Consider the following 27845-nt stretch of genomic DNA (forward strand, 5'->3'; position numbering starts at 1 on the left):
AGGCGAGGCGGGCGGAGTCGGCGCGGAGCAGCGAGCCGGGAGGAAGCGGCAGGTGAGCGGGCGTCGGGGCTTCGCGGGACTTTTTATGCCGGGGAGGGGGCGCCGTCTCCTGCCTTCCCAGGCGAGGGCCGGACCATGCTCTCTATAGAGGGGGCAGTTTGTGGGACCCCGGAGTCAAAGTTCCTCGGGGAGCGCAGCTGCTTCGGCTGCTGCCTCAGTTTCCCCCTTGGCGAGGCCAGCTCTCGCTGGGGAGAGGCTTCGCTGGTGGGGGGGGGGGGCGCCTGGATCTTCCCGCACAACAGCCCGGCGAGGGAGGCTAGGTTCAAGAGGGGGAGTAGCCCAAGGCGAGCTTGCCCCCCCTTCCCTGTCGATGTGGGGGCAAGAAAGCCCAGTCCCCCCCCCCCCGTTTGCCGACTGCTTCTGAAGGAGCCTCAGTCCGGAGATCCGGGTAGGGCAAGGACAATGGGGCGGGGGCGATCGGTCCTCAGCACCAAGGAGCCCTATCCTGTGAGGGTCCAGAGATCTAATTCGAGAGGCGATGATGAGTAGGAAGCAGAGAGCATGTGAAGAGATGTCTTCTTGGGGGGGTGGGAGTCTAAGGATGCTCCAGGGCCGGGACTCCCGCATGGTCCGGGAAAGGGCTGCTGCTGCTGCCTGGTTTTGGCTCAGGGCAAGTTCCTGAGACCACCCAAGTTCTGGGTCAAGAAGGGGACCTACAGGGCAGACCCTGAGGGCGTCCCCCCTTGAGGAAACCGTGGGGTGGAGTGGGATAGGGGAGTACTCGAGCAGGAGAGCCCCTGCTTGGCATACAGAAGGGTGCAGGGCAGTGGCGTAGTGTGGGGGGTGCAGGGGGGGCCGGCCGCACGGGGCGCAACATCTGGGGGGGCGCACTCGCAGCTCTCTGTCCCTACTAAAATCCACGGGTTAGGGGGCGCAAATTACTTGCCTTGCCCCGGGTGCTGACAACCCACACTACGCCACTGGTGCACGGTCTTCCCAGCTTAGAGGACATCAGAGCCACAAGCCACAAGTGGAGCTGTTCTGGGGCCAGGATCCTGCAAAGCCGCTTGCTAGGCCTGGATAGGAGCCTTCCTCAACCTGGGACCATATAGATCATAGAGTTGTAGAGTTGCAAGGGACCCTGAGGATTATCTAAGTCCCTTTCAATGGAGGAATATACAGCTGTCCCATATAGGGATCAAACCTGTAACCTTGCCATTGTCAGCACCACTCTCTAACCAACTGAGCTGTCCGGGCTGATCTGCTTTACTAGCCTTCAGAACATATGGAGGCACCATTTTGATGTGTAGACAGTACTGATTTCTGTGGGCATCATGGGCTTGGCCAGGGGAAAGGCAGGGAGGGGCATCTGACACCCCCCCCCCAATCAATAAAAATGCATAGCAAACTGAGCTTCTGCCCCACCTAACAAAAGGTCTGCCCCCCCCCAAAAAAAATCCTGGCTACACCCATAGTGGGCATGAGACAGCTTCTTCTGCTTCCAGCACCAAGAAGCAGCAGCTGCACAATGGTCCCCATTTCAGGGTCCAATCCTGGGTTGCTCAAAGTTTAGGAGCCTTCCTAGCTCAGTGACAGAGCATACAGAGGGTCTCAGGGTTCAGGCCCCTGTGGCATCTCCACGTAGGGCTGGGATAGGCTCCCTGCCTGAGGGGTGTTGCCAGTCAGAGTAGGTAACAGTGAGATATGCAGAACAAAGGTAGGAGGTGCCTTCCTGTGTTCCATTGTTCAACACTTCGCTGCTTGTGTGTGGCAAGCCTCAATGCCATTGCTCTCCATCTGTGAAATGGGCACATTTGGGGACAAACCTGGCAGGAGGGTTGTGAGGGTGAAGCCTTGCAGAAGCTTTGCAAAGTCCCATGCATCATGCTCATCATAATAAGGAGACATCCATGGATCCTTTAGGGGAGGAGAGAGTCCAGGTGGTACATTGCCCTGAATTCATTACTCAGATTGAAGCATAAAGTGCCTAGGGTTCTAGTCTAGGGGGTTCTAGACAGCCGCCTTCCAGCAGACACCCCCACCCCTTTTCTCATGGATCTTCCTCATCATCCTTCCAATTGCCTTGCAGAAAACGGATCCTCCCTCTGCACAGTGCTTAGCAGGCTAGAGGAGACCTGATATTCACCCAGCAGCTCACTCTCCTGTTTTAGTTTTTGCTATATTTTTGTAAAGTAAATTTCTTGGTAAAGTTGGCTTTTGCTTGTCTCCATCCTCAGTAGCCTGAAAGTTTCCTAAAACACTGGTGTGTGCAATGATGCCTTTTGCTGTTTGGTGAAGCTCTTGGCGTAAGGGAGGAAGAGGATTGATCCTGCAGAGAGGCGATCTGGTGGGTCAGGCCAGGGCCATTGGTTAAATCAGGTGGATAGGAAGCCAGGGCTCTCAGCACCCTTCCTGGCTGGTGTGTGTGTGTGTGTTTGTGTGTGTGTTTGTGTGTTTGTAGGAAGACCAGGAACCAGGGGGAGATGCGGACAGTAAGTAGAATGTATCTGGAGCACAAGGAGTTCTGTGCTTGTCCTGGGGAAGCTGGAGATAGGCAGAATGGATAAAGCAAAATCTTTTACTGGACCCGAACCAAAGAGTCTAGTGGCCCCTTGAAAGATTAATGTGTTTATTGTTCTCTGAACTTTTTCTCAGCAAAATCCTTCTGCCTAGAGGTGCGGGAGAGGGAAGATGCATTGTATAATAAATCAATTAAATAGGTTTTTTTTTGGGGGGGGTGCAAATAGTCTGGTTTTTTTTTCATGAAAGAAGCCCCCTGCCCCCCACCAGCACCACGCTTGCCACCTCTTTCGGATCGTGTTCCGCAAATGGATTATGCCAGGCAGCTGCAGACAGCAGGAAATGGGGACGAGGCTGCAAAATTGGATTAAGGTGGTGGAAGAGCCTCTTGGATTGAATCTCCATTAAAAGATCAATGCGCTTAACTATCATTTTAATATAATTTGTTTAAGATTAAGAAACCCATTTTAATGTGGCAAATAGATTAGGCTGCAAGATGCCAAGCAGGCTGGCCCTGGGCTGGGGGGGAAGCTTCTGGGCTGGGGGTGCTGCATAGGGGAGAAGAAGGCTGTTTCCTTGCCCCATGGTTCAGACAAGGTGCGGATGTTTGTTTATGGCAGGGGTGGAGAGGCTCAGGCCTGATGGGGAGAAGCAATGTTGGCCCCCAGGCATCTCTACCCTTCCCAAAGCACTCTCCCAAGAACATACGGCCTCTTTGCCAGGCTACACCCTTCCCTGGCGGTGTTTTGCACCCTCCTTGGGTGCTTGTGCCTGACTGTGCTAAGGCCCCTTCCTTGCAGAGATGGAGAGAGGGTAGAATCATCTGATTCACACATGGATGGAATGTTGTTGTTGTTGTTGTTGTTGTTGTTGTTGTTAATTACCAATCCATCACCCTAAGGTCCCAAGGTGAGGTGCATAAGTTAAAATACAGCAATAATTAAAAAAACAATTTTTCAAAACTTACAATTACTAGAAAAAGCCACCACAAAACATAGGGGCAGGTCCTGCAAATACGCATCTCGGGTGTCAGAGGTGCACTGACTATACATCAGGATAGACCTTCCTGACAGTAAGAGCTGTTTGACAGTGGAACAGACAACCTCATGAGGTGGTGGACTCTCCTATGATTCTTGCATGGCAAGGAGCTGGACTTGATAATCCTTGGGGTCCTTTCCAGCTCTACAATTCTCTGTTGCTGTGATTCTCCTCTGCCCCAGTGATTGATTTAGGGGAGTACGACTGGTTTGGTTGCACTGGGCACTGAGCCTTGGGGGTGCTGCCGGGAGCGCCACAACTATGATGTAGAATGGAAAGTGAGGGGGGGGGCACCAGATTTTGGCATCACACAGGGCGCTTCTGAAATAATAATAATATTAATTTATTATTTATACCCCGCCCATCTGGCTGGGTTTCCCCAGCCACTCTGGGTGGCTTCCAACAGAATATTAAAATACAATAGCCTATTAAACATTAAAAGCTTCCCTAAACAGGGCTGCCTTCAGATGTCTTCTAAAAGTCTGGTAGTTGTTTTTCTCTTTGACATCTGGTGGGAGGGTGTTCCACAGGGCGGGTGCCACTACTGATAAGGCCCTCTGCCTGGTTCCCTGTAACTCTCGCAGTGAGGGAACCGCCAGAAGGCCCTCGGCACTGGACCTCAGTGTCCGGGCAGAACGATAGGGATGGAGACGCTTCTTCAGGTGCATTTGAGACCCCAGGTGGCTTCATATGCAGAGTCATGAACATTGGCCCTCCTTCTCTACCTCCATCTGTGGGCCGAAAGGCGAAGGTGTAGCTGGCCCTCGGACAAGGGTGGCTTGCTTTTTTTTTTTTTACCCAAACAGGGGCTGCTTGCCAGCAGTGAAAGTGGGCACGCCACACTCACCTTGAAAGCAGCAGATTAGCTGCTGGCCATGTTTGTTTGCTTGTTTGGTGGCCTTCCTTCTGCTCATCAAATGATCTACCTGATGATTGGGGAGTGGGCAGTTGTTGTTGTGAATTGCATTTATATTTCACCTTTTCCTGCAAGGAGCTCAATGTGACATACATGGTTCTCTCCCTCCCCACAAAAACCCCTTGGAAGAAGGTTAGGCTGAGAGGCAGTGACTGCCCAAGGTCACCACTCAGCAAGCTTCAAATGGCTGAGTGTCAGAATTTGAACCCTGCTCTCTCCCATATCCTGGGCTGACACTCTAACCGCTATACCAGTTTGCATCTCTATCTGGGTGTTGAGCTAGGTGGAGAAGGTCTACTTCATTTCCCCTCCCCCCCCCATTCCTGCCCAAATTGGTGGGGTCTTCCAGGGTGGAGGCAGAAGCATTTATTTGGGACCCCTGCACCAGGAGTTAGGCACCCCCATGTCCTAAAGCCCTGTGGATGTTCCTTTCATTGGAAACAATAAAAGCGGATTAAACTTTAAGCCCACAGGGTGGGGGCGGGAATTGCTGAAGTTCTAATGTTCCTGAAGTCGTTCCAGTAGTTCTTTGGAAGGCTAAACTCAGGTGGAAAAAAACAATTAAAAAGGACAGTAAAAGTGTAAAGAATATTTAGGCAGCCTCAGGTAGCTAAGTGCCCACATTGCAGCTGAGAAGCTGATGGTGCAAGGGTGAGGCTTGTGCAGCCTGTTTACTCGGGTGTAAGCCCCTCTTCTTTTCTCGGAATTTACTCCTTGGCCCATTGCAGGGAAAATGCCTAGTGTGTTTCCTGCGGTCTCTGAAGAACCATCAGAAAGGATCAAAATTGTGGCTCTGCAGGGGGTCCTTTGGGAGAACATTCATTCCCAGTGTCCAGTGATGAGGCCACCAGTTAGTCCCAGTATTGGCAGGTGGTGGTGAGAACGGAGAAAGCTTGAACCCAGGGAGGCCACATCTGCAGCTCGCTCTCCTGAGGAAAGCTTGGCTGCTTGTGTTTTTTACCCCCCCAAACATATCCTCTCTCGTAATCCCATCTAATGGCTTCTCTGAGAAGCTCGGGTGGGTGGCCTGAACCACAGTGAAGGCTGGTGGGAAAGAGGGACAAAGCTGCCCTCCTGGTGGGGTGCTCAGCCCTTGGGAAGGAGCAGGAACCCCACTGCTGCAATGGCAAAGCGGTATGGGGGCTTGCTCAAGGCTGGGTGATGTATCTCAGCTGCTGCTTCCTCCCTTAAGATGGGGAGGAAGCATCAACAGCCGAGATACATTCCAGACATTGTGATATACAGTGCTACCATGATTCCCGAACAGCTTGGCTCCTGAACAAATTGGTTCCTGAACACCACAAACCTGGAAGCAAGTGTTCTGGTTTGCGAACGTTTTTTGGAAGCCATTTCGGCTGTCGGCATTGTTTCCGGGGCCAATCAACCAATCAGAAGCAGTGCCTTGGTTTGCGAATGTTTTGGAAGTCGAGCGGACTTCCAGAACGGATTGAGTTCGAGAACCAAGGTACCACTGTATCAGCATATTGTGGTATTTAGCTGCTGATATATCACGATGTTTTAAAACCAGATATCACCCAACCCTACTTGAATCCTGCTTGTGGGGCATCTTGTTGGCCATTGTAAGAAGAGGATTCTGGACTAGATGGACCATTGGCCTAATCCTGTCGGCTGTTCTGATGAGATGGGAGCTACTTCTGTTGGGGATCCTGCCAACCTCAGAAAGCCAGGGGAGTTGGCACTCTCCTGCTGCTCCTCCCTTTCCTTGCACTGAAAGACTCAACAGAATATTCATCGTTTGGGGCCACGCTTCAAAGTGTACATTCTGCTTCCCATCCCTCATGGCTCCTGCATCCTGTTTCTGAAGGGTCAGCTCCTCTTGCTGTTATTCTAGATTTGTTGCAGCCACAGCCTTCACGTACCTGATACCAGCAAGGATGTTTTGGACCACAAAGTCTGGAGGGCTTCTGGTTGACAAAAGCCAAGCTAGAATGTTGGAGGCTGCCTTATACCTTAAACCTGTGCATGTAAAAAGGGGGTTTCCCTAAAAATAAGGAGTTTCTAGCCCTCGAGGTTATGAATAAAGGAAGCTGCTTTATACTGAGGTCCATTTAACACAAGTGGTGTCTATAATGACTGGCAGAAGTTCCTCTCCAGGGTTTCAGCCAAAACCCTCATCCAGCCCTACCTGGGAGATGTCATTGGGGATCGAACCTGGGACCTTCTGTATGCAAAGCAGCTGCTCTGCCACTGAGCCACAGCATCCTTGTGCCTTGCTCTGCCCTGAGCTGTGGAGAGCTCCCCTTGCATTGCAGAACCCCCCAGGAAATGGGCACCACAGCAGAGTTTCGTCCGAGGACACAGGAAGGCAGCAAGTCAGCGAAATTGTGGGAATCTGGACAGCTAAAACAAATCCTCTCATTTGTGCATCCTCGTTTGCATCTGCTTCCTGAAGTGTCGCCGCCGTGAGGGTTAATTCCAGCACATGGCTGCTCTCTGTGTTAATTTGAGGGAGGATCCTTGCCAAAATAATCAGGCTGTACAAATCCCTGCCGTGACGTAGCATTTATAAGTGCTAAAGGGAAGTAGCAAAGGAGCGCAAATTGCAACAGAGCTTTAGGCGGCATCCAAATTGTCTGCAGGCTTCAGAAGCTGCGTTTCAGAAATGTGGTGTTTTAAAAGTCTCTGTCCAGGCTGAAGTTGGCAGTCAGCTGCAGGAGAATGCTGTGGCCATCAAGCCTGGCTCAGTCCATACATGCAGTGTGGGGAAGAGAGGGAGCAGGACATCTGGGGCCTGAATGCGGCGCTCAAGAACTGGGGTGTACCTAGGGGTTGGCCAGGCTGGCTTCTGCCAAGGGCACAAGCCCCAGGTGTATGTGTGTATACAAAATCATGTCTCCCCACTCTGGCTTGGAGTGGCTAGGAGCCTGTCCACATGCTCCCAGGTTGCTCCTTCCCTGCTCTGGGAGTTGCCTAGGGCTGCCACCTGTCCTGTATAATACAGGATTGTGCCTTATTTCACTGTAAAATGCTACTGTTTTGTGCCATGGTCTTCTCTCTCTCTCTCTTTCTCTCTCTCTGCCAAGTTAGGGATCCTCTGCAAATGCATGTGTTTGAAAGGGTAGGCGAAACATCATGCATTTAAGCTCTGGGTAGCCAAGTGCAAGTGGGACGCGGGTGGCACTGTGGGTTAAACCACAGAGCCTAGGACTTGCCAATCAGAAGGTCGGCGGTTCGAATCCCCGTGACAGGGTGAGCTCCTAGCAGTTCAAAAGCACGTCAAGTGCAAGTAGATAAATAGGTACCGCTCCGGCGGGAAGGTAAACGGTGTTTCCGTGCACTGCTCTGGTTCGCTAGAAGCAGCTTAGCCATGCTGGCCACATGACCCAGAAGCTGTACGCCGGCTCCCTCGGCCAATAAAGCGAGATGAGCGCCGCAACCCCAGAGTCGGTCACAACTGGACCTAATGTCAGGGGTCCCTTTACCTTTACCTTTAGCCAAATGCAGACAGATTTACAAATTCACGTGTATGTATGTGACAAATTCCAAAGGGGTCATCCTGTTAGGCTGTAATCACAGAATTGTAGAATTTGTAGAGCTGGAAAGGACCACGAGACGCCATCGAGTCCACCCCCCTGCAATGCGGAAATATTTTGCCCAACATAGGGATTCAACCCACAACCCTGAGATTAAGAGCCTCACACTCTACCGACTGAGCTAGAGAGAATACTTTGGAATGGATTGGTCTGAAGACACTTCTGCACCATATAAAAATCATCCACCGACTGCCCTGCCTTGCCCTGTCCTGTATTTTGCCAGAACAAAAGTGGCAACCCTAGAGCTGCCAGGCTTCAGAGGATGGGATGGGGGGCACCCATACAGCTCCTTGCCAAGCATGCAAGGGAGCCTAGGTACACCTCTGCTTCAGCATCTCTTGCCAGCCCTGCCCTCCTCAAGGGCTGGAATGTGTCCTTGAACTATGATGGTGCCCCTGGCTTGCAGTGACAGAGGATGCGGAAAACGTGCATGCAGAAACATCTTGCTTTTCTGTGTCCTATTGCCCCACCCACTTTCCCCCTGGCCTCACCCACCACCTGCACATGGCCCCTGAAAGGTTTCATGCGAGGGACTGTGGCCCTCAGGCTGACAAAGATTTGTTTAGTAAGTTCACTCCAAGGTCAGCGTTGCTTCCTGGGTCTTGTACCTGCCGGCAGCAAGCACCTTCCTGTAGGAACCTTGCTTTTTGGGAAGAAACGCCTGCAAGGGAAATGACCTGTGATGAATACTTCATTTCCTCTGATTACTGGAAACAGGCAGGTCGCCAAGACGCCTCAGAAGTGCACCCAATGGGAGAGGCAGCCATAGGGTTTATGCTGTGCATCAAGTGACTGTGGTGATTAACAGCCACAGTTTCCAAAGCTATCAGTCAAGGCATGCTTGAAGTTTTGAAAGGGGGCTGCTAGGTCTGCGCCCTCCCAGCCACTCCACGCTTCTCCTGACATCAGCCCTGCCCTTGCAACTTGTGTGAGAGGAAGCAGGTTGGTGCTTTGGAATGGTCTCTCTAAAAGCACATGGGTTCAAACGACAAAGGAACAGTTCGGCACCTGCTCTGAGCTCCTTTAGGGGACAGCTCTCTGCAGCACCTGGGACTTTGAAAGGTCCAGAATGTGTTTCATTTGCTTGATAGCCTCTTATAATAATAATGATGATAATAATAATAATAATAATAATAATAATAATAATAATAATAATAATAATTTATTATTTATACCCTGCCCATCTGGCTGAGTTTCCCCAGCCACTCTGGGCGGCTCCCAATCGAGTGTTAAAAACAATACAGTGCTACCTTGGGTTACAGGCGCTTCAGGTTACAGACTCCGCTAACCCAGAAATAGTTCCTCGGGTTAAGAACTTTGCTTCAGGATGAGAACAGAAATCGCATGATGGCGGTGCGGCAGCAGCGGGAGGCCTCAGGTTAAGAACAGTTTCAGGTTAAGAACGGACCTCCAGAACGAATTAAGTTCTTAACCAGAGGTACCACTGTACAGCGTTAAATATTAAAAACTTCCCCAAACAGGGCTGCCTTCAGATGTCTTTTAAAGATAAGATAGCTGCTTATTTCCTTCAGATCTGAAGGGAGGGCGTTCCACAGGGCGGGTGCCACTACCGAGAAGGCCCTGTTTGCTTCCCTGTAACCTCTTCCTAGTGGCAAGTGCACTCAGAGCAGAGTAGGGATAAAAGGAGCCACATTTGAACACCTGACCCCATCCATTTGCCTTCAGGGGCTTGGGAGCACCCGTCTCTCATGGGAACAAAACAGAGAGCATTCCTTAAGGATGGGGCCAAGCCTCCTAAAGCACTCTGTGACACCTCAAAAGATCTCTTGCTCTGTTCCAGGGAACCTTTTGAGGGTTTTTCCATAGGATCATAGAGTTGGAAGGGACTCAAGGGTCATCTAGTCCAACCCTTTGCAATGCAGGAATCTCAGCTAAAGTATACATGGCAGACAGCCATCCAACCTCTGCTTAAAAACCTCTAAGGAAGGAGAGCCCACAACCTCCTGAGGGAGACTGTTCCACTGTCAAACAGCTCTTACTGTCAGAAAGTTTTTCCGTATGTCTAGTCGGAATCTCATTTCCTGCAACTTGAAGCCCTTGGTTCCAGTCCTACTTTCCAGAGCAGGAGAAAACAAGGCTGCTCCATCCTCCACGTGACGGCCCTTGAGATATTTGAAGATGGCTATCATATCTCCTCTCAGTCTCCTCTTTCCCAGCCTAAACATACCCAGCTCCTTCAACCGTTCCTCATCCGGCTTGGCTCCCAGAGCCTTGATCAACTTGGTCGCCTGCCTTTGCACATGTTCCAGCTTGTCAACATCCTTCTTAAATTGGGGTGCCCAGAACTGGACACGGTATTCCAGGTGTGGTCACCTGTCTTTTTGCAGAGTTGTTGCAAAGTTGGGGGAGAGCAAGATGGTTACTTGTAGGGTTCACACACCCCCACCCCGCTCTTTTAAGTGCCCCAAATGCCTGGATGGATATCTTTGTGGTCAGTGACTTGTTTCTTGTGAATGGTCCCCTTCCCCACAACAGCAATGCAGAATAAATTACCGCCCATCTTCTGCTGCAAAACATGCGCCACTTTAGCATGCATTTGAACCCGACAGTCCTTGCTTTGCATCTCATGCCCATTCAGTTGCTCCTCCCCCCTTACACTTTACATACCTGCCTACCAAGATTGCCCTTGTGGATCTGATGAAGTAAAAGCCTGAGGGATGGCTGGGTCAGTCAGCAGAGCATGAGACTCTTAATCTCAGGGTCGTGGGTTCAAACCCCACATTAGATGAAAGATTCTTGCATTGCGGGGGGTTGGACTGGATTCCACCCCCACTTTAAAAATATATATAAAAATTTTATTAAAAGAATTTCAGTTATAAAAAATAGAGTGATGAAAGAGAAGGGAAAAGGTGCACAAAGTACATTAAGAAAGGAAGATATACCATAGCACACTAAATATACTACACTATATTTCTTTGGGTTAGGGACGCGGGTGGCGCTGTGGGTAAAACCTCAGTGCCTAGGGCTTGCCGATTGCATGGTCGGCAGTTCGAATCCCTGCGGCGGGGTGAGCTCCCGTCTTTCAGTCCCAGCTCCTGCCCACCTAGCAGTTCGAAAGCACTCTTAAGTGCAAGTAGATAAATAGGTACTGCTTTATAGCGTTTCTGTGTGCTGCGCTGGTGCCGGCTCGTCAGAGCAGCTTCGTCACGCTGGCCACATGACCCGGAAGTGTCTCCGGATAGCGCTGGCCCCCGGCCTCTTAAGTGAGATGGGCGCACAACCCTAGAGTCGGACACGACTGGCCCGTATGGGCAGGGGTACCTTTACCTTTTTATATTTCTATGGTACACTAAATATACTACACTATATTTCTTTGGTACACTAAATATACTACACTACATTTATAGTATGCTATACTAAATATATAGTATATTACACTATTATAGTATATCACACTAGAGTTGGAAAGGGACCCCAAGGGTCATCTAGTCCAACCCCTGGGTGTGCATTTTAGGCGCATCCAGACTCCCGTTTTGTGCTGTGTTTCCACATTTTAAAGAGTTGTTATTGGTTTTCCCCTTGGCACTTTCCCTATGAAAACTGCTCTTTACTGCTGGATTGGAGCAAACAGAAATCCGCAGAAAACCTGAATTGCCACCCCCCCCCCATTCAGCAGAAGAGTTTTTGCAGAGAAAACACTGGAGCGGGGGCGGGGGGGCGGGGGAGAGAAGCACTTGGATACAGCACTTTAAAGTGTGGACCTATGCCTAGAAAGGATGGGGAGGGCAGGCGGTAAGTCGAGAACCCTGAGCATTTTTGTTTTTATGTTACAAAGGGACCCTGCTAGGCTGCAGACACACCGTGCATCTAAAGCCCATAATTGGCCGAGGGAGCCGGCGTACAGCTTCCGGGTCATGTGGCCAGCATGACTAAGCCGCTTCTGGCGAACCAGAGCAGCGCACGGAAACGCCATTTACCTTCCCGCTGGAGTGGTACCTATTTATCTACTTGCACTTTGACGTGCTTTCGAACTGCTAGGTTGGTAGGAGCAGGGACTGAGCAACGGGAGCTCACCCCATCGCAGGGATTCGAACCGCCGACCTTCTGATCGGCAAGCCCTAGGCTCTGTGGTTTAACCCACAGCGCCACCTGCATCCCTTTTTCTAAAGCCCATAGCTTCCCCCAAAGACACCTGGAAACTATAGTTTGTTAGGTTGATGGGAATTGCAGCTTTGGGGCGGGGGGCGGGATACAGATCCCAGGATACTTTGGGGGAAGAAGCTGTGTTCTGTAATGGCAATGTGTGTATGCAGAACCTCAGTAGGGCCATGCAAGGAGCTGGATCAGGCCAGAGGGCTATCTTAGAATCATAGGTGCCAACTCACTGGGGCCCTGGTTGCCCGAGCACTCACAAAATTCCCCATGAAGGGGCCGGGCACGCACAAATTTTGGGGCCAGGGCATGGCACCCATGGCCCCAGGCGTACTCGGTCGCCTGACCAAGTTGGCACTCCTAATTTCAGAGTTGGAAGAGACCCCAAGGGCCATCTAGTCTAACTTGCCCAGCACCCTGTTCTTGCAGTGGCCCCTAGGGATCCTTCCGGCAGGGCCCAGATGCCACAGCAACACTCTCCCCCACTTGCGATTCCCCAGATAACTGCCATGATTCAGATGCCGTCTGACCGCGGAGGCTGGAGCAGAGACATTGCATCTGGTAGCTCCTGGTTGCCTGATTCCCCGCACACCTTGGCTGGGCTCCTTCGCCTCCTGTCCTCTGTCTCCAGAGGAGCTGCCTGCTGCCAGTTGCATTACCCAGTGGAGAGGAGACAGTTTTGTTCTCCAGGGCCCAGAGCAGCCATAGAACAGCCTGTTCTAACCGATGAAAAATGGGCAGGGCGGGGGCAGCGGCAACAGGTTTGCGAGGAGCACAGGAAATGGATTTTAATAATGAGAAGTAGGCAAGAACATTGCCCAGGGTAACAAGGAAGCCTTAACCGCATTAAGAAGGCTGGAAGAGGAACACTCCTGCCAGCTGCTTTCTGGCCTGGGATGATAACAGGGTCGTTCCCTCCCTTCACCTCGCTCTGTGAGAAATGTTGGGCCCTGTTGGAGCAGGCGTCAGTTGTCAAGTTGTTCTGAACTGAGCCATCGCACCATTTCCATGATGGCCACATGCCACAAACCTCTCTTGTGTCTCTCTTCCCACCCTGTGTCATGCTTGGAGCAGCGCTAGAAACTCAGGTATATAAACTAATCGCCAAATGGCACCTTAAACCAGGGTTACAGTTGCCACAATGGAATTGTCTAGGCGCCATTTCCCCCTTATGAAATTGTTTATTACAGTGGTACCTCGGGTTAAGAACTTAATTCTTTCTGGAGGTCCGTTCTTAACCTGAAACTGTTCTTAACCTGAGGTACCACTTTAGCTAATGGGGCCTCCTGCTGCCACCATGTGATTTCTGTTCTCATCCTGAGGTAAAGTTCTTAACCCGAGGTACTATTTCTGGGTTAGCAGAGTCTGTAAACTGAAGCGTATGTAACCTGAAGCATCTGTAACCCAAGGTACCACTGTATCCTCCTCCTCCTCCTCCTCCTTCTTCTTCTCCTCCTCCTTCTTCTTCTTCTTCTTCTTCTTCTTCTTCTTCTTCTTCTTCTTCTTCTTCTTCTTCTCCTCCTCCTCCTTCTCCTTCTCCTTCTTCTTCTCATTTCTATACTGCTTAATATTTTAAAGAAAAAAATCTCAAAGTGGTTTACAACAAATTCGAACATCAAATCAATAAAACAAATTCAAGCTTCGAGGGAAATGTTTCAGATCCTTCTCAAAGTGCCATTTTGCTCTCCCCACCTACTTAAGTTATATAGCTGCCCCATGGCAGAAGTACTGTAGGAAGGCAGTATGATGTAGTGGTTAGAGTGTCGGACTAGGACCTGGGAGGGGCCAGCCAGGTGGAAATGTCAGTCTCAAGCCTGGCGTCCGGAGATCTCCACGTGGTGGCAATTGGACCCACACCAGTCACAAAATGTGCCTGGCCCCTGAACACTAGCTTGAAGGTGCTGGGTTTTTATTTTTAACTCACAGACTTATAGACATGGAGAATTGGTAGATACCCTTAGGGTCATCCAGTCCAACCCTCTGCAATCCAGGAATCGCAGCTCATGGATATTGTGGAAATGGAGTCTGCCACTAACTAGAATCTTCCCGACTGGTTTTTCTGCAGTAGATATGAGATTAAAAGTAGATACGAGATTTAGCAGAGCATAAACGCCACAACTGAGCTTGCTCCTCATTGACTTGTGGAGGAGTCATGTGGTGGAGTCTCCTTCTTTGGAGGTCTTTAAGCAGAGGCTTGACAACCATATGTCAGGAGTGCTCTGATGGTGTTTCCTGCTTGGCAGGGGGTTGGACTCGATGGCCCTTGTGGTCTCTTCCAACTCTATGATTCTATGACTTTTCTGTTGTGCTGAAATAACAAGACTCAGCGGGTAATATGACCTTGCTAGCCCTACTCGGAGTAGAGCCATCCGGGTCTGTTGATTTCAGTGGTTCTGCTGATGTCAGATGCAGCCTTAAACAGAGCTTATTTATGAACTCAAACAACTTTTTATATCCCGCCTTTTCGCAGGGTTGGAAGTGGCTTGCAACACTGACAAATGTGAAAAGGAAGAAAGAAAATCTAAGAGTAAAACAGTATGCAGGAGATAATAACTGTTCTAGTTAAGCAGCATTTGTGGAGCAGGGAGAGGAGTCCCTCATGCAAATTAAGCACATGTCTCCATATTCACAGATACTCTTGGATATACAGTAGTACCTCGGGTTACATATGCTTCAGGTTACATACACTTCAGGTTACAGACTCCGCTAACCCAGAAATAGTGCTTCAGGTTAAGAACTTTGCTTCAGGATGAGAACAGAAATCATGCTCCAGCGGCCCGGCAGCAGCAGGAGGCCCCATTAGCTAAAGTGGTGCTTCAGGTTAAGAACAGTTTCAGGTTAAGAATGGACCTCCGGAGCAAATTAAGTACTTAACCCAAGGTACCACTTTATTTTATGTCACCCTAAAAACTGAGGCCAGCCAGTGGAGTGTTTGAAGAGCCCCAAACCCTTGATATGCCTCGTGCTGTTTTTGCAACTTCTGCCCAATTTCCCACACGTACAGTGGTACCTCAGGTTAAGTACTTAATTCGTTCCGGAGGTCCATTCTTAACCTGAAACTGTTCTTAACCTGAAGCACCACTTTAGCTAATGGGGCCTCCTGCTGCTGCCGGGCCGCTGGAGCATGATTTCTGTTCTCATCCTGAAGCAAAGTTCTTAACCCGAGGTACTATTTCTGGGTTAGAGGAGTCTGCAACCTGAAGTGTATGTAACCTGAAGCGTATGTAATCTGAGGTACCACTGTAAACAGAATAAGGAAGCAGTGCAGCTTCTGGTGGCCATTCTCTGCTGTTGCCAAAGAGCACAACGATCAGGAGATCTTCCGTCTCCAAGAGGGATTAAACTTTAGGCCTAAATTCCAAGGACAGCCTCCCAATGATATGAGCTCCCAAAGATCATGACCAGGTTGTGGTGATTTCTCTGTTTTCAGACAGCCCAGATGAGTCTGCCATTGGCAAAGCCAGGATAAGCCTTAACTTGGCGAGACGATGATGATGGCATCATCACCACGATTTAAATATCTTTGTCGCTTTTTACCCTCCAAAAAGCCACTTACAAAAATACCACAAAATATGCAAAAGCACTACAATACAGTGGTACCTCGGGTTAAGTACTTAATTTGTTCCGGAGGTCCGTTCGTAACCTTAAACTGTTGTTAACCTGAAGCACCACTTTAGCTAATGGGGCCTCCTGCTGCTGCCGCGCCACTGGAGCACGATTTCTGTTCTCATCCTGAAGCAAAGTTCTTAACCCAAGGTACTATTTCTGGGTTAGCGGAGTCTGTAACCTGAAGCGTATGTAACCTGAAGCATATGTAACCCGAGGTACCACTGTATTGGGTGCTTCCGGACTGTCACTGTGTTAGGGTAGGATTCAGTGACATCAGAAAATTCAAGTTGCACAATTAATAGTTGAGCTGGAGCTCTTCCGCAACAAACCCACTCTTTCTGCCCCACCCACCCCAAAGATCAGACTTTTATGATATGTAAAGTGAAGGGGAACTGCCCTAGAAAGTGTGGGATAGGGCTTGCTTGACGCAGCATTGTCTAACCTCCCTGCAAACAAATCAGGTATAAATCCTCAATAAGCTGGTTGTTTGTTGGTGAGCAGTGTTGATGGCAAAGAGCAAAGGATCCAGGGTGAAGGGAGCTCCCCAGATTCCTGGATCCATCCTTGAGCAATGCCCTAGAGGTGCAAGGAAAGGCCCCTCGATAACCCAGATCACAGGGATGAAAGAGAGACAGGATGGGTGTGTGTGGGCCCCTGTGTCAAAATTCAAACCCCCCCCCCCCACCATACACTGCAGGTGGTTGTGCTGGTGGGGTGAACTGTGTTAGACATATCTGTGATGCCATTTTACGTGTCTTAAAAACTTTGCTTTTTTTATTTAAAGCAGCCGACATTCTTATAACCAACCACGGCAGCTCAGAAACTGTAGAAGTTTAAACACACCAACACTGTTGCCATATCGATAACAAGATTAACAAATAAGCACTGATAAAAGCAGTAATTGGCAAACAAGATTAAGGGAACAATATTAATACAAGAGCAACGGAGGTAAAATGCTGGCAAGAACAGGAAAAGGTTGTCTGGAAGGATGTGGGGTCGGGTTGTATGGCCCTGGGGTGAGAGGAGGGCAAGCCTAGTTTGAGCTCAGGTCTTGGCAGGGTAAATCAGATGCACCGAGTTTTCTTCTTAAAGGGGATTCTGGAGGGGCTGCGGAAACCTGGACTATCCTGCCATCTCTTTTGGGAGTCACTCTGCAATAAATTCCAAAGTGATGAGACCTAAACAGAGGTGCTTGACTCATTGATAGGTACAGCTGAACGACAGCAGAGTGTTGTGACATTTGGCGCAATTCTGTGCAAACCCACAGAGTCTTGTTCTGGGCAAAATTTCCATGCTCCTGAGATGCTCCGCTTGGCTTATCACAAAAGCAAGTTTCCAGCCCTCATGGTACACAAGGCCTTGGCTCGTAGCTGAGTGGTTTCCCCGCTGCCTTGCTCTTTTCCCAGGGGAAACCTGCTCTTTCTCTCTAAATCAGAGCAAACAGCAATCTGCGGGGAACCCAATTGCCATTTGCTCCAGTTGAGCACTAAAGAGCCTTTCCCCCCGGGGAAAGCAGCGGGACAAGAAGACGTGTGGATAAACCCTCAGAATAGATGAAGTATTTCTTCACGTAGTGCGTAGTTTGTTCATTTATTTTTATTTAATAGATTTATAGGCCAGCCTTCGTCATAAGATCTGAGAATAAAATACAGGATCAAAACGAGTAAACAAGGGAAACAAACCAGCAAAACAACCTTCCCACAGGCACATTTAAAAAGCTGTAGAATATTAATCTTACAGAACTATGGAACTCCCTCCCACAGGAGCAGAGATGACTTTAAAAAAGGATTGGACAAATTTATGGAGGAGGAGGAGGAGGAGGGCTGTTAATGGCTATTCCCCATGATGCCTATGCTTCTTCCTTCCAGTGTTGAAGGTGGTAATAATAAATAATAACAATAACAATAATAATAATAATATTTATACCCTGCCCTCCCCAGCCAAGACCGGGCTCAGGGCGGCTAACACCAGGTATAAAAACAATGGATTAAAATACAACTTAAAAACGAGATTAAAGTACAACATTAAAATGCAGCCTCGTTTCAGTAGAAACTCAAATCAAAAACTTTTGGGGGATGGAAATGTCAAATCTTCACCAAGGCCAACTATCCAGACTGGTCCTACATGGGCCAGAAAAAAGCCAGGGAAGTCCCCAAATAGGCGTTCCATCACAGAAGGAGAAAGGAAAAAGGAAAGAGGGGGAGGGGATCAAGTTGATTCCAAGCCAAAGGTCAGGTGGAACAACTCTGTCTTACAGGCCCTGCGGAAAGAAATCAGATCCTGCAGGGCCCTGGTCTCATGAGACAGAGCGTTCCACCAGGCCGGAGCCAGTGTTGAAAAGGCCCTGGCTCTGGTTGAGGCCAGAACTCCAGCTGCTGGGAATTGCAGGGGGGGGGGCGAGCGCTGCTGTTGTGCCCACACCCTGCTTGTGAGCTTCCTCCCAATTGGGGGCATGTGGTTGGCCGCTGTGAGAACAGGAGTCCCCTTTGGCCTGATCCAGACTCTTCTCAAGTTCTGTTTTACTTTCTGTATTATTTGTGTCTCCACTAGAGAGAATATGACCTCAATGTGTTACTCCCTTTTCCAGCAGTCTCTCTCCTTTCCGATGTGGGAGGGGACACACCCCACCAGCTACCTAGAATAAGAGATAACTGCCCCCCCCCCGAGGTGTTGTTACATTGGCAGGAAACGACTGCGAGAGCCACAGCCTTTCGACAGGAAACTTAATTTTCACACAGATCTTCCGTTGTTGAGCTGCCCCCACAAAGAGAAAAGGCGCCCATCCCATTGATTCTCTTGGAGACTTTTGCCCATGTCTTTTGGGGCCTGGGCTAGCTTTCCCAACTTCCCCGCCATGGGGATCTGAGCCAGCCCCAGCAAAGCCGAGAGCCGAGACCCTCTTCCTGGCACCTGGGCGACTTGAGGTCTGTGCCTGCTCGCTGTGATCCTGCAGATATGGACACTGGATTCCCCGGCACCCTCTTGCCCGGCTCTCACCATGCTAATTCGTGGGCATAAAGACTTCCTGGCAGATGTGGTCTACATTGTCTTGGAGCTACTCATCGCGGTGCTGGCCATCTTGGGCAACGTCCTGGTCTGCTGGGCCGTCTGCCTGAACAGCAACCTCCAGAACGTCACCAACTACTTTGTGGTGTCTCTGGCGGTGGCCGACATTGCGGTGGGCGTCCTCGCCATCCCCTTTGCCATCACCATCAGCACAGGATTCTGCGCCTACTTCTATGGCTGCCTCTTCATCGCCTGCTTCGTCCTGGTCCTGACCCAGAGCTCCATCTTCAGCCTCCTGGCGATCGCCATCGACCGGATTATCGCCATCCGGATGCCCCTCAGGTAAATGTGCAGTTGATGACAATGACGACAAGCTGTGCTTTTTTTTCCCTAGGGGTAAAAGGTAAAGGTAAAGGACCCCTGGACAGTCCAGTCCAGTCAAAGGCGACTGTGGGGTTGTGGTGCTCATCCCGCTTTCAGGCCGAGGGAGCTGGCGTTTGTCCACAAACAGCTTTCCGGGTCATGTGGCCAGCAGGACTAAACCGCTTCTGGCCCAACAGGACACCGTGACAGAAACCAAGAGTGCATGGAAATGTCGTTCACCTTCCCGCCACAGTGGTACCTGTTTATCTGCTTGCACTGGTGTGCTTTCAAACTGCTAGGTTGGCAGGAGCTGGGACAGAGAAATGGGAGCTCACTCCATCACGCGGAATTGAACCGCCGACCTTCTGATCGGCAAGCCCAAGAGGCTCAGTGGTTTAGACCACAGCACCACCCCTTGTGATTCTAGGGGTACTCAATGGTACGCAGTACTGGCACCTTTCCCCACCCCCAAATTTTAAAAGTGTGGCACTTGCTGTAACAACTTCATCATGAATACCAGGGGTGCCATGGATCACATGATGTGGCACATGCACACCATTTGAATGGCAATGCCCATCAACTGGGGTGGGGGCAGCTCCCTTAACAATTTTATTGGGGTGGGAAAGAACGCTTGGCCCCTAGAAATTGGCTCCTAGGGTGAGTACCAGTACCATGTTTTTTCTTTGAAAAAAAGCACCAATGACGACAGACAGGGCTCAAGGAGCACAGCTTCAGTGCAGAGCTTATTACCTTTCTCCAGAACCAGCAGAAGCAGAATAAATTTGCTGCTGGAGAAGTCTGAAGTCCGTCACCAACTTTTCATCCGTTTTAAAAAGCCAGCGGGTGATGCTGGGATCTGCACGACCCAAATCCCAGCTGGAGTTTTTGCTCCCCGCCACCCTGTCTGTCTGAGAGAAAAGTCCGTGTTTCATAATCTCGGCTTTTCCCAACCCTCTTCACTTGCTCTGAGCGCGAGTCCCCTGAGAGCAGCGGCAGTCAGTCAGGGGGGCTGTTTGTAATGGCACGAAGCAGCCCCCTCCAGCGTGGGATAACAGCTGGGCAGCCTCAGAAGTCCACTTCACAGAGACTTATCCCGCTCTAGGTCTTCTGTCCAAGTCTCTGAGTGCCTCGGGCTCAATCTCTTCCTCTCCCCCATTGTGATTTTTTTAATTTACAGTGAAAAGCTCAAGTGGAGCTTCCTGCCCTCTGAGTTTGAAGAGCAGCAGCAGTAGCTGGAAATGGATATACAGTTCCTAAGGGCCAGGGAGGGGAAAGGGAAGGTGCAGCCCTTTGCTGTCTGTCTGTCTCTCAGCTGGGCTGACTCTCACTTCTCACCCAAACCACCTGGGCGGGAGAAACTTCTTCAGCTGCAGGTTCAGGAAATCGGCTGCCAAAGGCTCCATCTTCTCAATGGGCGTAGCCAGGATCTATGCTATTGGGGACGGGGTGGCGGCAATACTCACCTGTCACCATCCTGTGTCCGGCTCTGTCTAGCAGATTTGGAATGAAATGTCTCAACAACAGTTGTTTGAAATTCCTTTCTTTAGACCCCAAGTGCTCATAAAAATCTGTCAAAATCTTCAGTCGTTTGAAAATTAGGATTTTTTTTTAAAAAAAAACTACAATGCCAGGGAGACCTTTTGTGCAATTAACGAGTACGTTTTGCAAAATTACAAAGAGCACACATTTTTCCATATTATTTTTTTTAAAAAATCTAAACTCAAAACAAGTTTTCCTGGATTTGCTGGAAACCTTTTCAGCACTTCCTTCTCAATTTCCTCCTTTTCTTTCCCCTAAGGCAGCCCTGTTTAGGGAAGCTTTTAATGTTTGATGCATTACTGTATTTTAATATTTTGTTGGAAGCCGCCCAGAGTGGCTGGGGAAGCCCAGCCAGATGGGCGGGGTATAAATAATATATTATTATTATTATTACTACTATTATTATTCTGTTTATACGCTGCCCTGTCATTGTCGACTTTAGCCAGGTCTTCATTCTCCGCAAGATATGATCTACAGTAGACATAGTGCAAGGCTGAGCAAGAGAGATGACCAGTTAGACCCACTGCTGTAGTATCCTAAATTCTGATGTTCTGCAAAGAATGTCTCACACATTTCTACGAAGGATGAAATGAAATTCTACCTTGCATAAGTACAACAAATGCAGGCACTGACTTTTTCTAGGGAAATGCTCGCTAGGTAGGGAGATTGTGGTATCTCAGCAAACATTTCAATTTCAAATATTCTGATTTTTCTACTTTTAGTTAAGTATCTTTATTTATTTCCTTGATTTAGTGGGAGCAGCTGCCCCCCCCCCCCCGGCTGTGCCCATGATCCTCTCTGCAACTGACGAGGCAGAGGAGAAACTGATCTGCTAAGTTTCTACCTGCAGTTTTGTTTATAGCTCCTATGAAACCCCAACAAATGCAACAGGGATGAGAGAGGAATTGGGGGTGAGGATGGGGGCTTTGTGCTCAGAAAGTGAATGTTCCCATTACACACATATGTGTGTGCATTAATTCATTCACCTTGTTCACGTGCCCCTGCCCTGCCTTTGCAGGTGGAAGAAAAGCAGCCCTCTTTGCAGGGGAGGTGAAATCTCCACCCCCTAAAATTTATACACCAGTTGATTGAGGGGAAACCTCAAAGCGGTTTACGAAAGATAGAACAATGAAATCAAGACGGAATCACGACCCCGCTTTAAAACGCACAAAAGTGGAAATACTAAAACAGATGAAAATGGCCTCAGCTTTAGGAGCATCTGCGTAGGTTTGTCTGAACAGGGATGTTTTTAGCAGGAGCCATCAAGAGTACAGTGAAGGCACCTTAAAGGTAAAGGTACCCCTGACCGTTAGATCCAGTTGCAGACGACTCTGGGGTTGCACGCTCTTCTCGCTCTATAGGCCGAGGGAGCCGGTATTTGTCCGCAGACAGCTTCTGGGTCATGTGGCCAGCATGACTAAGCTGCTTCTGGCGAAACCAGAGCAGCGCACGGAAGCAGAAAGGCCCCTTACTGATCTCACTAGGCAGGGAGTTCCACACTAGGAGGTGGTGCCACACTAGGTATTATGTGCCAATTCACAACCACAGCCTGTTATTTTGAGCCTTCAGGATGCTAATAATAATAGCTTCCCTCCCCTGCTGGGGCTTTAACTTGCCCTGGGAGAGAAGTCATCAGTGCAGAGAGAAAGAAGGAAATCCAGGAAGAGGGATGAGGATGATGACTGATGTTTTATTGGCTGTTTGTGAAAGGATTTTGGCCTGCAGAAGGGGCAGGGAAGGAGATGCAGGCCAGGCCTGTAACATCACGGAGACATCCTCTGTCTCCTCCCTTCCATAGGCAAAGGATGGAGTGCATCTTGGTTGAAGCCCTGGTGGCTGCTGGAGAGCCTCCTTGGGAAATATAGCCAAATTGCCCTTTTGCAAGCCCGTACTTTGGGGCCGAAACAGTGACTCATACATTTATAAATAACAACTACAGCAATGGCGGTCCCAGGGCAGGGAAGTCTCTGCAGCGCACAGCGGCAGATTTTGCTTCAGAGCCTTCCCACTGTGACTTCTGCACTGGCTTGTGTGGCTCTAGGCAAATCAATTCAAAAGGCTCCCGCCCCCTCTCTCACACAAGCATCCTTCCTTGGGGTCATAGGCTGGGCTGCAGTGATGTCACAGAATGTTCATAAGTAGTCCAACAGCTGAGTTGAAGGGTGCTGTCTGTAGCAGGCGGGGCTAACACCCTGTTCAGGGGCCAGGTCTGATTCCTTGCCCCACAGCCAAGAAATCCCAACCACACAGCCCCATTGATTTTGGGGGTGGCAGCAAAACCAAAACAAATTAAACACAGTTGTGGGATGGGCTGAGCCTAGCACTCTAGTGTTGGTTGCAAATCCCCCATACCTGGTCACCAGGTGGTCAATTGATAAGCGGAGCTGGAACACCAAACTCCTTGCTCTGGAGGAATCAGCCAAGGAGGGGGTGCTGTCTGCCTGTGGGTGGGTGCATATCAGAGTGGGCCAAAACAAAGAGCTCAGGCACCCCATGAAGCCTAGCTGTATGGTGCAGGGCCTGATGGGATTTGTAGTCCAAAATAGCCAGGCAAGCCCAAAGCATCTGGAGGAAAGTAGGTGGAGGAATTTAGACTTTCCTTACAAGATATTTTCCTTCCTTTAGGGATGTTTCAGATGAGGAGGAGGAGGAAGAGGAGGGTTGGGTTGAGTGGACTTTGGATGCCCTCAGTAAACTGAGGGGCTCTGATGCCGTCACCTGTGTTTAAACTAAGAGGCAGGTGGATCCTGATAAATATTGGCAAATATTAGCTTGGATTGTGTCCCTCCTCTCCGGGTGCTCTCTTTCTCCTCCTCTTACCAAGTTATATAACTAATGCTATTAATTAAATAAACATTGTTCCTTAATGGATGGATTAAGTGCCAGCAGCTCTTGGCTGGATTTGAATCGGAAGTTGCAGAGGACAAAGTCAAATGATTGGTTTTCAGCTCTACATTCCCCACCACCACCACAAAACGCATAAAGTGCTAATGGGATGTGGTCCCACCTGATGTCAAAGAGTTAAAAAAAAACTATGTGGCTTTTTGTCAACGTCTGAAGGCAGCCCGGTCTTGGGAAGCTTTTAATGTTTGATATTATTATTATTATCATTTCTTATACCCCAATCATCTGACCGGGTTGCCCCAGTAACTCTTGGCAGCTTCCAACAAAATACACACAGAGAGAAAAAAGCACATCAAACATTAAAAGCTTCCCAAAACTGGGCTGCCTTCAGATGTTTACAAAAAGTCACATAGTTTTTTAACTCTTTGACATCAGACAGGAGGATGTTCCACAGGGTGGGAGTGACTACCCAGAAGGTTTCCTGCCTGGTTCCCTATAACATACCCTCCGACATTTCTCCGATGAAAATAGGGCCATCCCATTCCGTAATGACAATTTTACTGTTTATACCCCACACATATTACTGGGTTGCCATTCTGGGCTGCTTCCAACATTTATAAAAACATAATCAACCATTCAGCATTAAAAAAAACCCCACTTCCTTATACAGGATTGCCTTCAGACGGCTCGGGGGTCAGATAACTCCGTACCCTCCAACATTTCTCCAATGAAAATAAGGAAAAGTGGGACATTCCAGGATCAAATCAGGAACCGGGGCGGCTTCTCTAAATCAGAGATGTCCCTGGAAAATAGAGACACTTGGAGGATCTGCTGTAAGCTCACTTCTCACAGTGAGGAAACCACCAGAAAGCCCTCAGAGATAGACCTCCGTGTCTGGGCTGAATAATGGGGGTGGAGATGCTCCTTCAGGTAAACAGGATTGAGGCTCTTTTAGGGCTTTAAAGATCAACACCAACCATTTGAGTTGTCCTTGGAAATGTACTGAGAACCAATGTTGATCTTTTTCCCCCCGTTTTTTTTATTAATTTTCCAAATTTCTAACAAAAATAACATATAAAACACACAAAAGAAAACACATTACAATACTAAAAAGAAAAAAAGACAAATAAAAACACTTATTACTTCTAACCTAATTTAACTTTCATTGTTAATTAATGCCCTCCCATCAGATGTCAAAGAGAAAAATAACTACCAGACTTTTAGAAGACATCTGAAGGCAGCCCTGTTTAGGGAAGCTTTTAACGTTTAATAGGTTATTGTATTTTAGTGTTTTGTTGGAAGCCGCCCAGAGTGGCTGGGGAAACCTAGCCAGATGGGCGGGGTATAAATAATAAATTATTATATTATTATTATTAATTGACTTCTTCAAATCCCCCTAATTGAATTTCATTGTATCACCTTGTAACAGTTCTCCAAAATCATATTTCTTATAAAATCAACTCCTTCAATTTACTATCCTCTTCTTTTTTATTGGTATTCTTACCGCCAATGTTGATCTTTTAGGACCAATGTTACGTGGGTCATAGCCTATTTTGCAACTCGCAACATCACCAGATCCTACCGTTGACTTTCCTTGGCTCTTCTCCTTCCAGGTACAACGCTTTGGTGACGGGCTCACGGGCGAAAAGCATCATTGGCATCTGCTGGGTCTTGTCCTTCATCATCGGCCTGACGCCCATGCTGGGATGGCACAAGCCTGCCTTTGGCAACCAGGGTTCCTCTTCCTCTTCCTCCTCCTCCTCTGCTGGGGTGTGCACCAACGAGTCCTCTTCCTCCTTCTCATCCTCCCCCTCCACTATGACCCCTTCCGGTAACTGCAGCAGCGACATGTTGGCCTGCCTCTTTGAGTCTGTGGTCACCATGGAATACATGGTCTACTACAACTTTTTTGCCTGCGTCCTCACCCCGCTGCTCCTGATGTTTGGCATTTACCTGAAAATCTTCATGGCCGCCCGGCGGCAGCTCAAGCAGATGGAGAACAAGGCGACGCCTGGGGAACGTTCCCGCTCCATCTTGCAGAAGGAAGTCCACGCGGCCAAGTCTCTGGCCATCATCGTCGGGCTGTTTGCCTTCTGCTGGCTGCCCATGCACACCGTCAACTGCTACATCCTCTTCCGACAGGGCTGCGGCCGCCCTCCGCTCTGGCTGATGTACCTCGCCATCATCCTCTCCCACGCCAACTCCGTGGTGAACCCTCTGATCTACGCCTACAGGATCCGGGAGTTCAGGCTGACTTTCCGCAAGATCATCGGGCAGCACATCCTGGGGAGAAAGCAACGCTTCAAGGGGACCACGGCCAGCCGGAGGTCCTCTGCTCACGCGGAGGAAGACGGCGAGAGTGCCAGCATGCAGATCACCAAGTACGCTCTGAACTTCTACGCCGGAGGGGACTTGGATGGCATCCACAGGGACGGGGATTGGGGGGAAACCAAAGTGGGCTTGGAACTGCGCCAGAGCAAGAAGGCGTTGGCCGGGGAGGCAAATGGCCATGCAGCCCACCCCTGCAAAAATGGGGATCTCTCAAAAGCCTGCAGAGACATGGAGATGCTGAGCCAAGAGCTGCTGGCGATTCGGGACTCTTATGCCGCTGACCTGGAGACTTCGGCCGTAGAAGCCTCTGATGGGTCCTGAGGCCCCCTCAGGATGCAACGTGGCTGGAATGAAATCTTCCCTCTCCCCAGTGGTCTGCTTGGTGGCAGCAAAAAGGGAGGGAAAGGAGGAGAGAAGGGGAGGGCAAAGGTTTGGGTCCTTGCGATAGAAGGGGAAGGGTACCTGACACAACTGACAGAAAGACCTGAAGCGGCCTGGGGAGAAGGCCGGAAAGGGCCGAGGGGCTTTTTCCCAGCCAAAGGTCAAAGGTGAAGATGGGCGGGACACAGAGACACGCTTCTTGTTGCCTTTGGAAGACTCTGCAGGGGGGAGGGCCCATGGCAACATCTGATGTTGCTTGGGACATCTGTGGCTGCCTGCGGCCACAGCCCAGTTGTACCAGGAGAAAATGAAAGGGACAATGGAAAGGTGCTTCATAGTGCCAAGGAACTGTGATTCCTGCATTGCAGGGGGTTGGACTAGATGACCCCTGAGGTGCCTTCCAACACTACAATTCTATGATTCTGTGAAGAGCAGAATGAGAAGTTTTTTTGCTGGACACCCAGCTAGGGTGACGCCAGGCTCGTTCCTGGAGCTGGCGAGAGAGAGAGAGAGCGTGCGAGAGGACATGGTTTGGAGGCATTAGAGACACGTCTGTTTGTGTAAAATCTTGATTAGGAAGCTTTATGATGCGATTTTGATTTTCCTCTGGCTGCCATAAGTCTCCTTGGGGGCTTCTGCAGGGCAGGGCAGTTGCCTACTTAGCCTCTTCTACCAGGCTGTCTCCTAGGTAGGATCTGGCAGGATGGAAATCAGTAGGTGACTGCGCTCCAGTTTGCTCCCAGGGCATGGGTGCCTATGAGATGATTAGGGGGGTGAACTTGCTCAGCAAAGAGGTGGCTTCCCAAGGGGCCACCTGCCTGCAGCTGGCAAGGAGTGCCTGCCCGGGTCACCCACAAAGCTGGCCCAGCACAGATCTACACACTGAGAGAGTCCCTGGGACTCAGCCCTAGAACCCTCTGGATTTGAACTCAGTGCCTATATGAGAAACAACCCAGAGGGCTACTGCTTTTAAGGCCCAATGCCAGATTTCTCCCCAGAGCTGTGTCTGCTAGCCAGAAACATCTTAGCAACCTTTCCAAACAGCTCCCAGATGCAAAACTCGACTCTCTCCGCCCCCCCACCCCACCCCCCCACTTGTGGTCTGGCACCTAGCTGAAATCTGCCAGGCAAACCTGTTTCACAAGCGACTGCTGTTCTTCTCGGTGAAGGCGACAGCACCACAGACTGTTGAGCATCAGTCGAGCAGTTGTTATTATGGCGGCCAAGCTCTGACATGACAAGATGGCAGCTTTGCATCGTGGGACGGCTGGGCTTGTCTTGGGGTTTTGTACACAGAGTCAGAACAGGCCTCTCATTTCAACCAAAATGGTCACCCTTTGAAGAAATGTGAGAGGGCGCTTGAGGGGGCAGGGTAGAGGCTTCTCCCTGTGACCTCACAAGGAGGGCTATTCAGGCTGGTCCATCACCCATCCTTCTGAAACCGTCCATCTTCTAGTGTACACTGAATGTTTGCCCTTTGTTATTGTCATAGATCATGCTCTGTGCCCCCCCCCATTTTAATAAGCTTTTGTTTTTGTTTTCAAGCAGCGTAAAACTGATTTTTTTAAAAAATAAAACTAAAACAAATGCCGACGTCTAAGTTTTGAAATTTCCATTAAAACTATCTCCCC

General features: G+C 49.6%; 1 protein-coding gene across 3 annotated transcripts; it reads left to right on the forward strand.

Moving 5' to 3' along the window:
- ADORA2A (adenosine A2a receptor) lies at positions 1-27559 on the forward strand. Of its 3 annotated transcripts, none has more exons than XM_081842809.1 (3): positions 1-52; positions 18338-19098; positions 25116-27559. In XM_081842809.1, exons 2-3 carry the CDS (start codon positions 18749-18751, stop codon positions 26152-26154), a joined length of 1389 nt encoding a protein of 462 aa, XP_081698935.1. In that variant the 5' UTR covers positions 1-52; positions 18338-18748; the 3' UTR covers positions 26155-27559. The 3 variants fall into 3 exon arrangements, with proteins under 3 accessions (XP_081698935.1, XP_081698936.1, XP_081698937.1); XM_081842810.1 differs by having other exon boundaries at positions 8-52; positions 18301-19098; XM_081842811.1 differs by having other exon boundaries at positions 11-52; positions 18341-19098.
- The last annotated feature ends 286 nt before the right edge of the window (positions 27560-27845 follow it).

Source organism: Podarcis erhardii, assembly GCF_964252035.2.
Source record: "Podarcis erhardii genome assembly, chromosome: 15".
Classification (NCBI taxonomy): domain Eukaryota; kingdom Metazoa; phylum Chordata; class Lepidosauria; order Squamata; family Lacertidae; genus Podarcis; species Podarcis erhardii.

Excerpts from the sequence above, each read along its gene's own strand:
- ADORA2A (XM_081842809.1), top strand. The coding sequence starts at position 18,749 with ATGCTAATTCGTGGGCATAAAGACTTCCTGGCAGATGTGGTCTACATT. Across the intron at positions 19,099-25,115 it reads GCCATCCGGATGCCCCTCAG|GTACAACGCTTTGGTGACGG; the intron begins GTAAATGTGCAG and ends TTCTCCTTCCAG.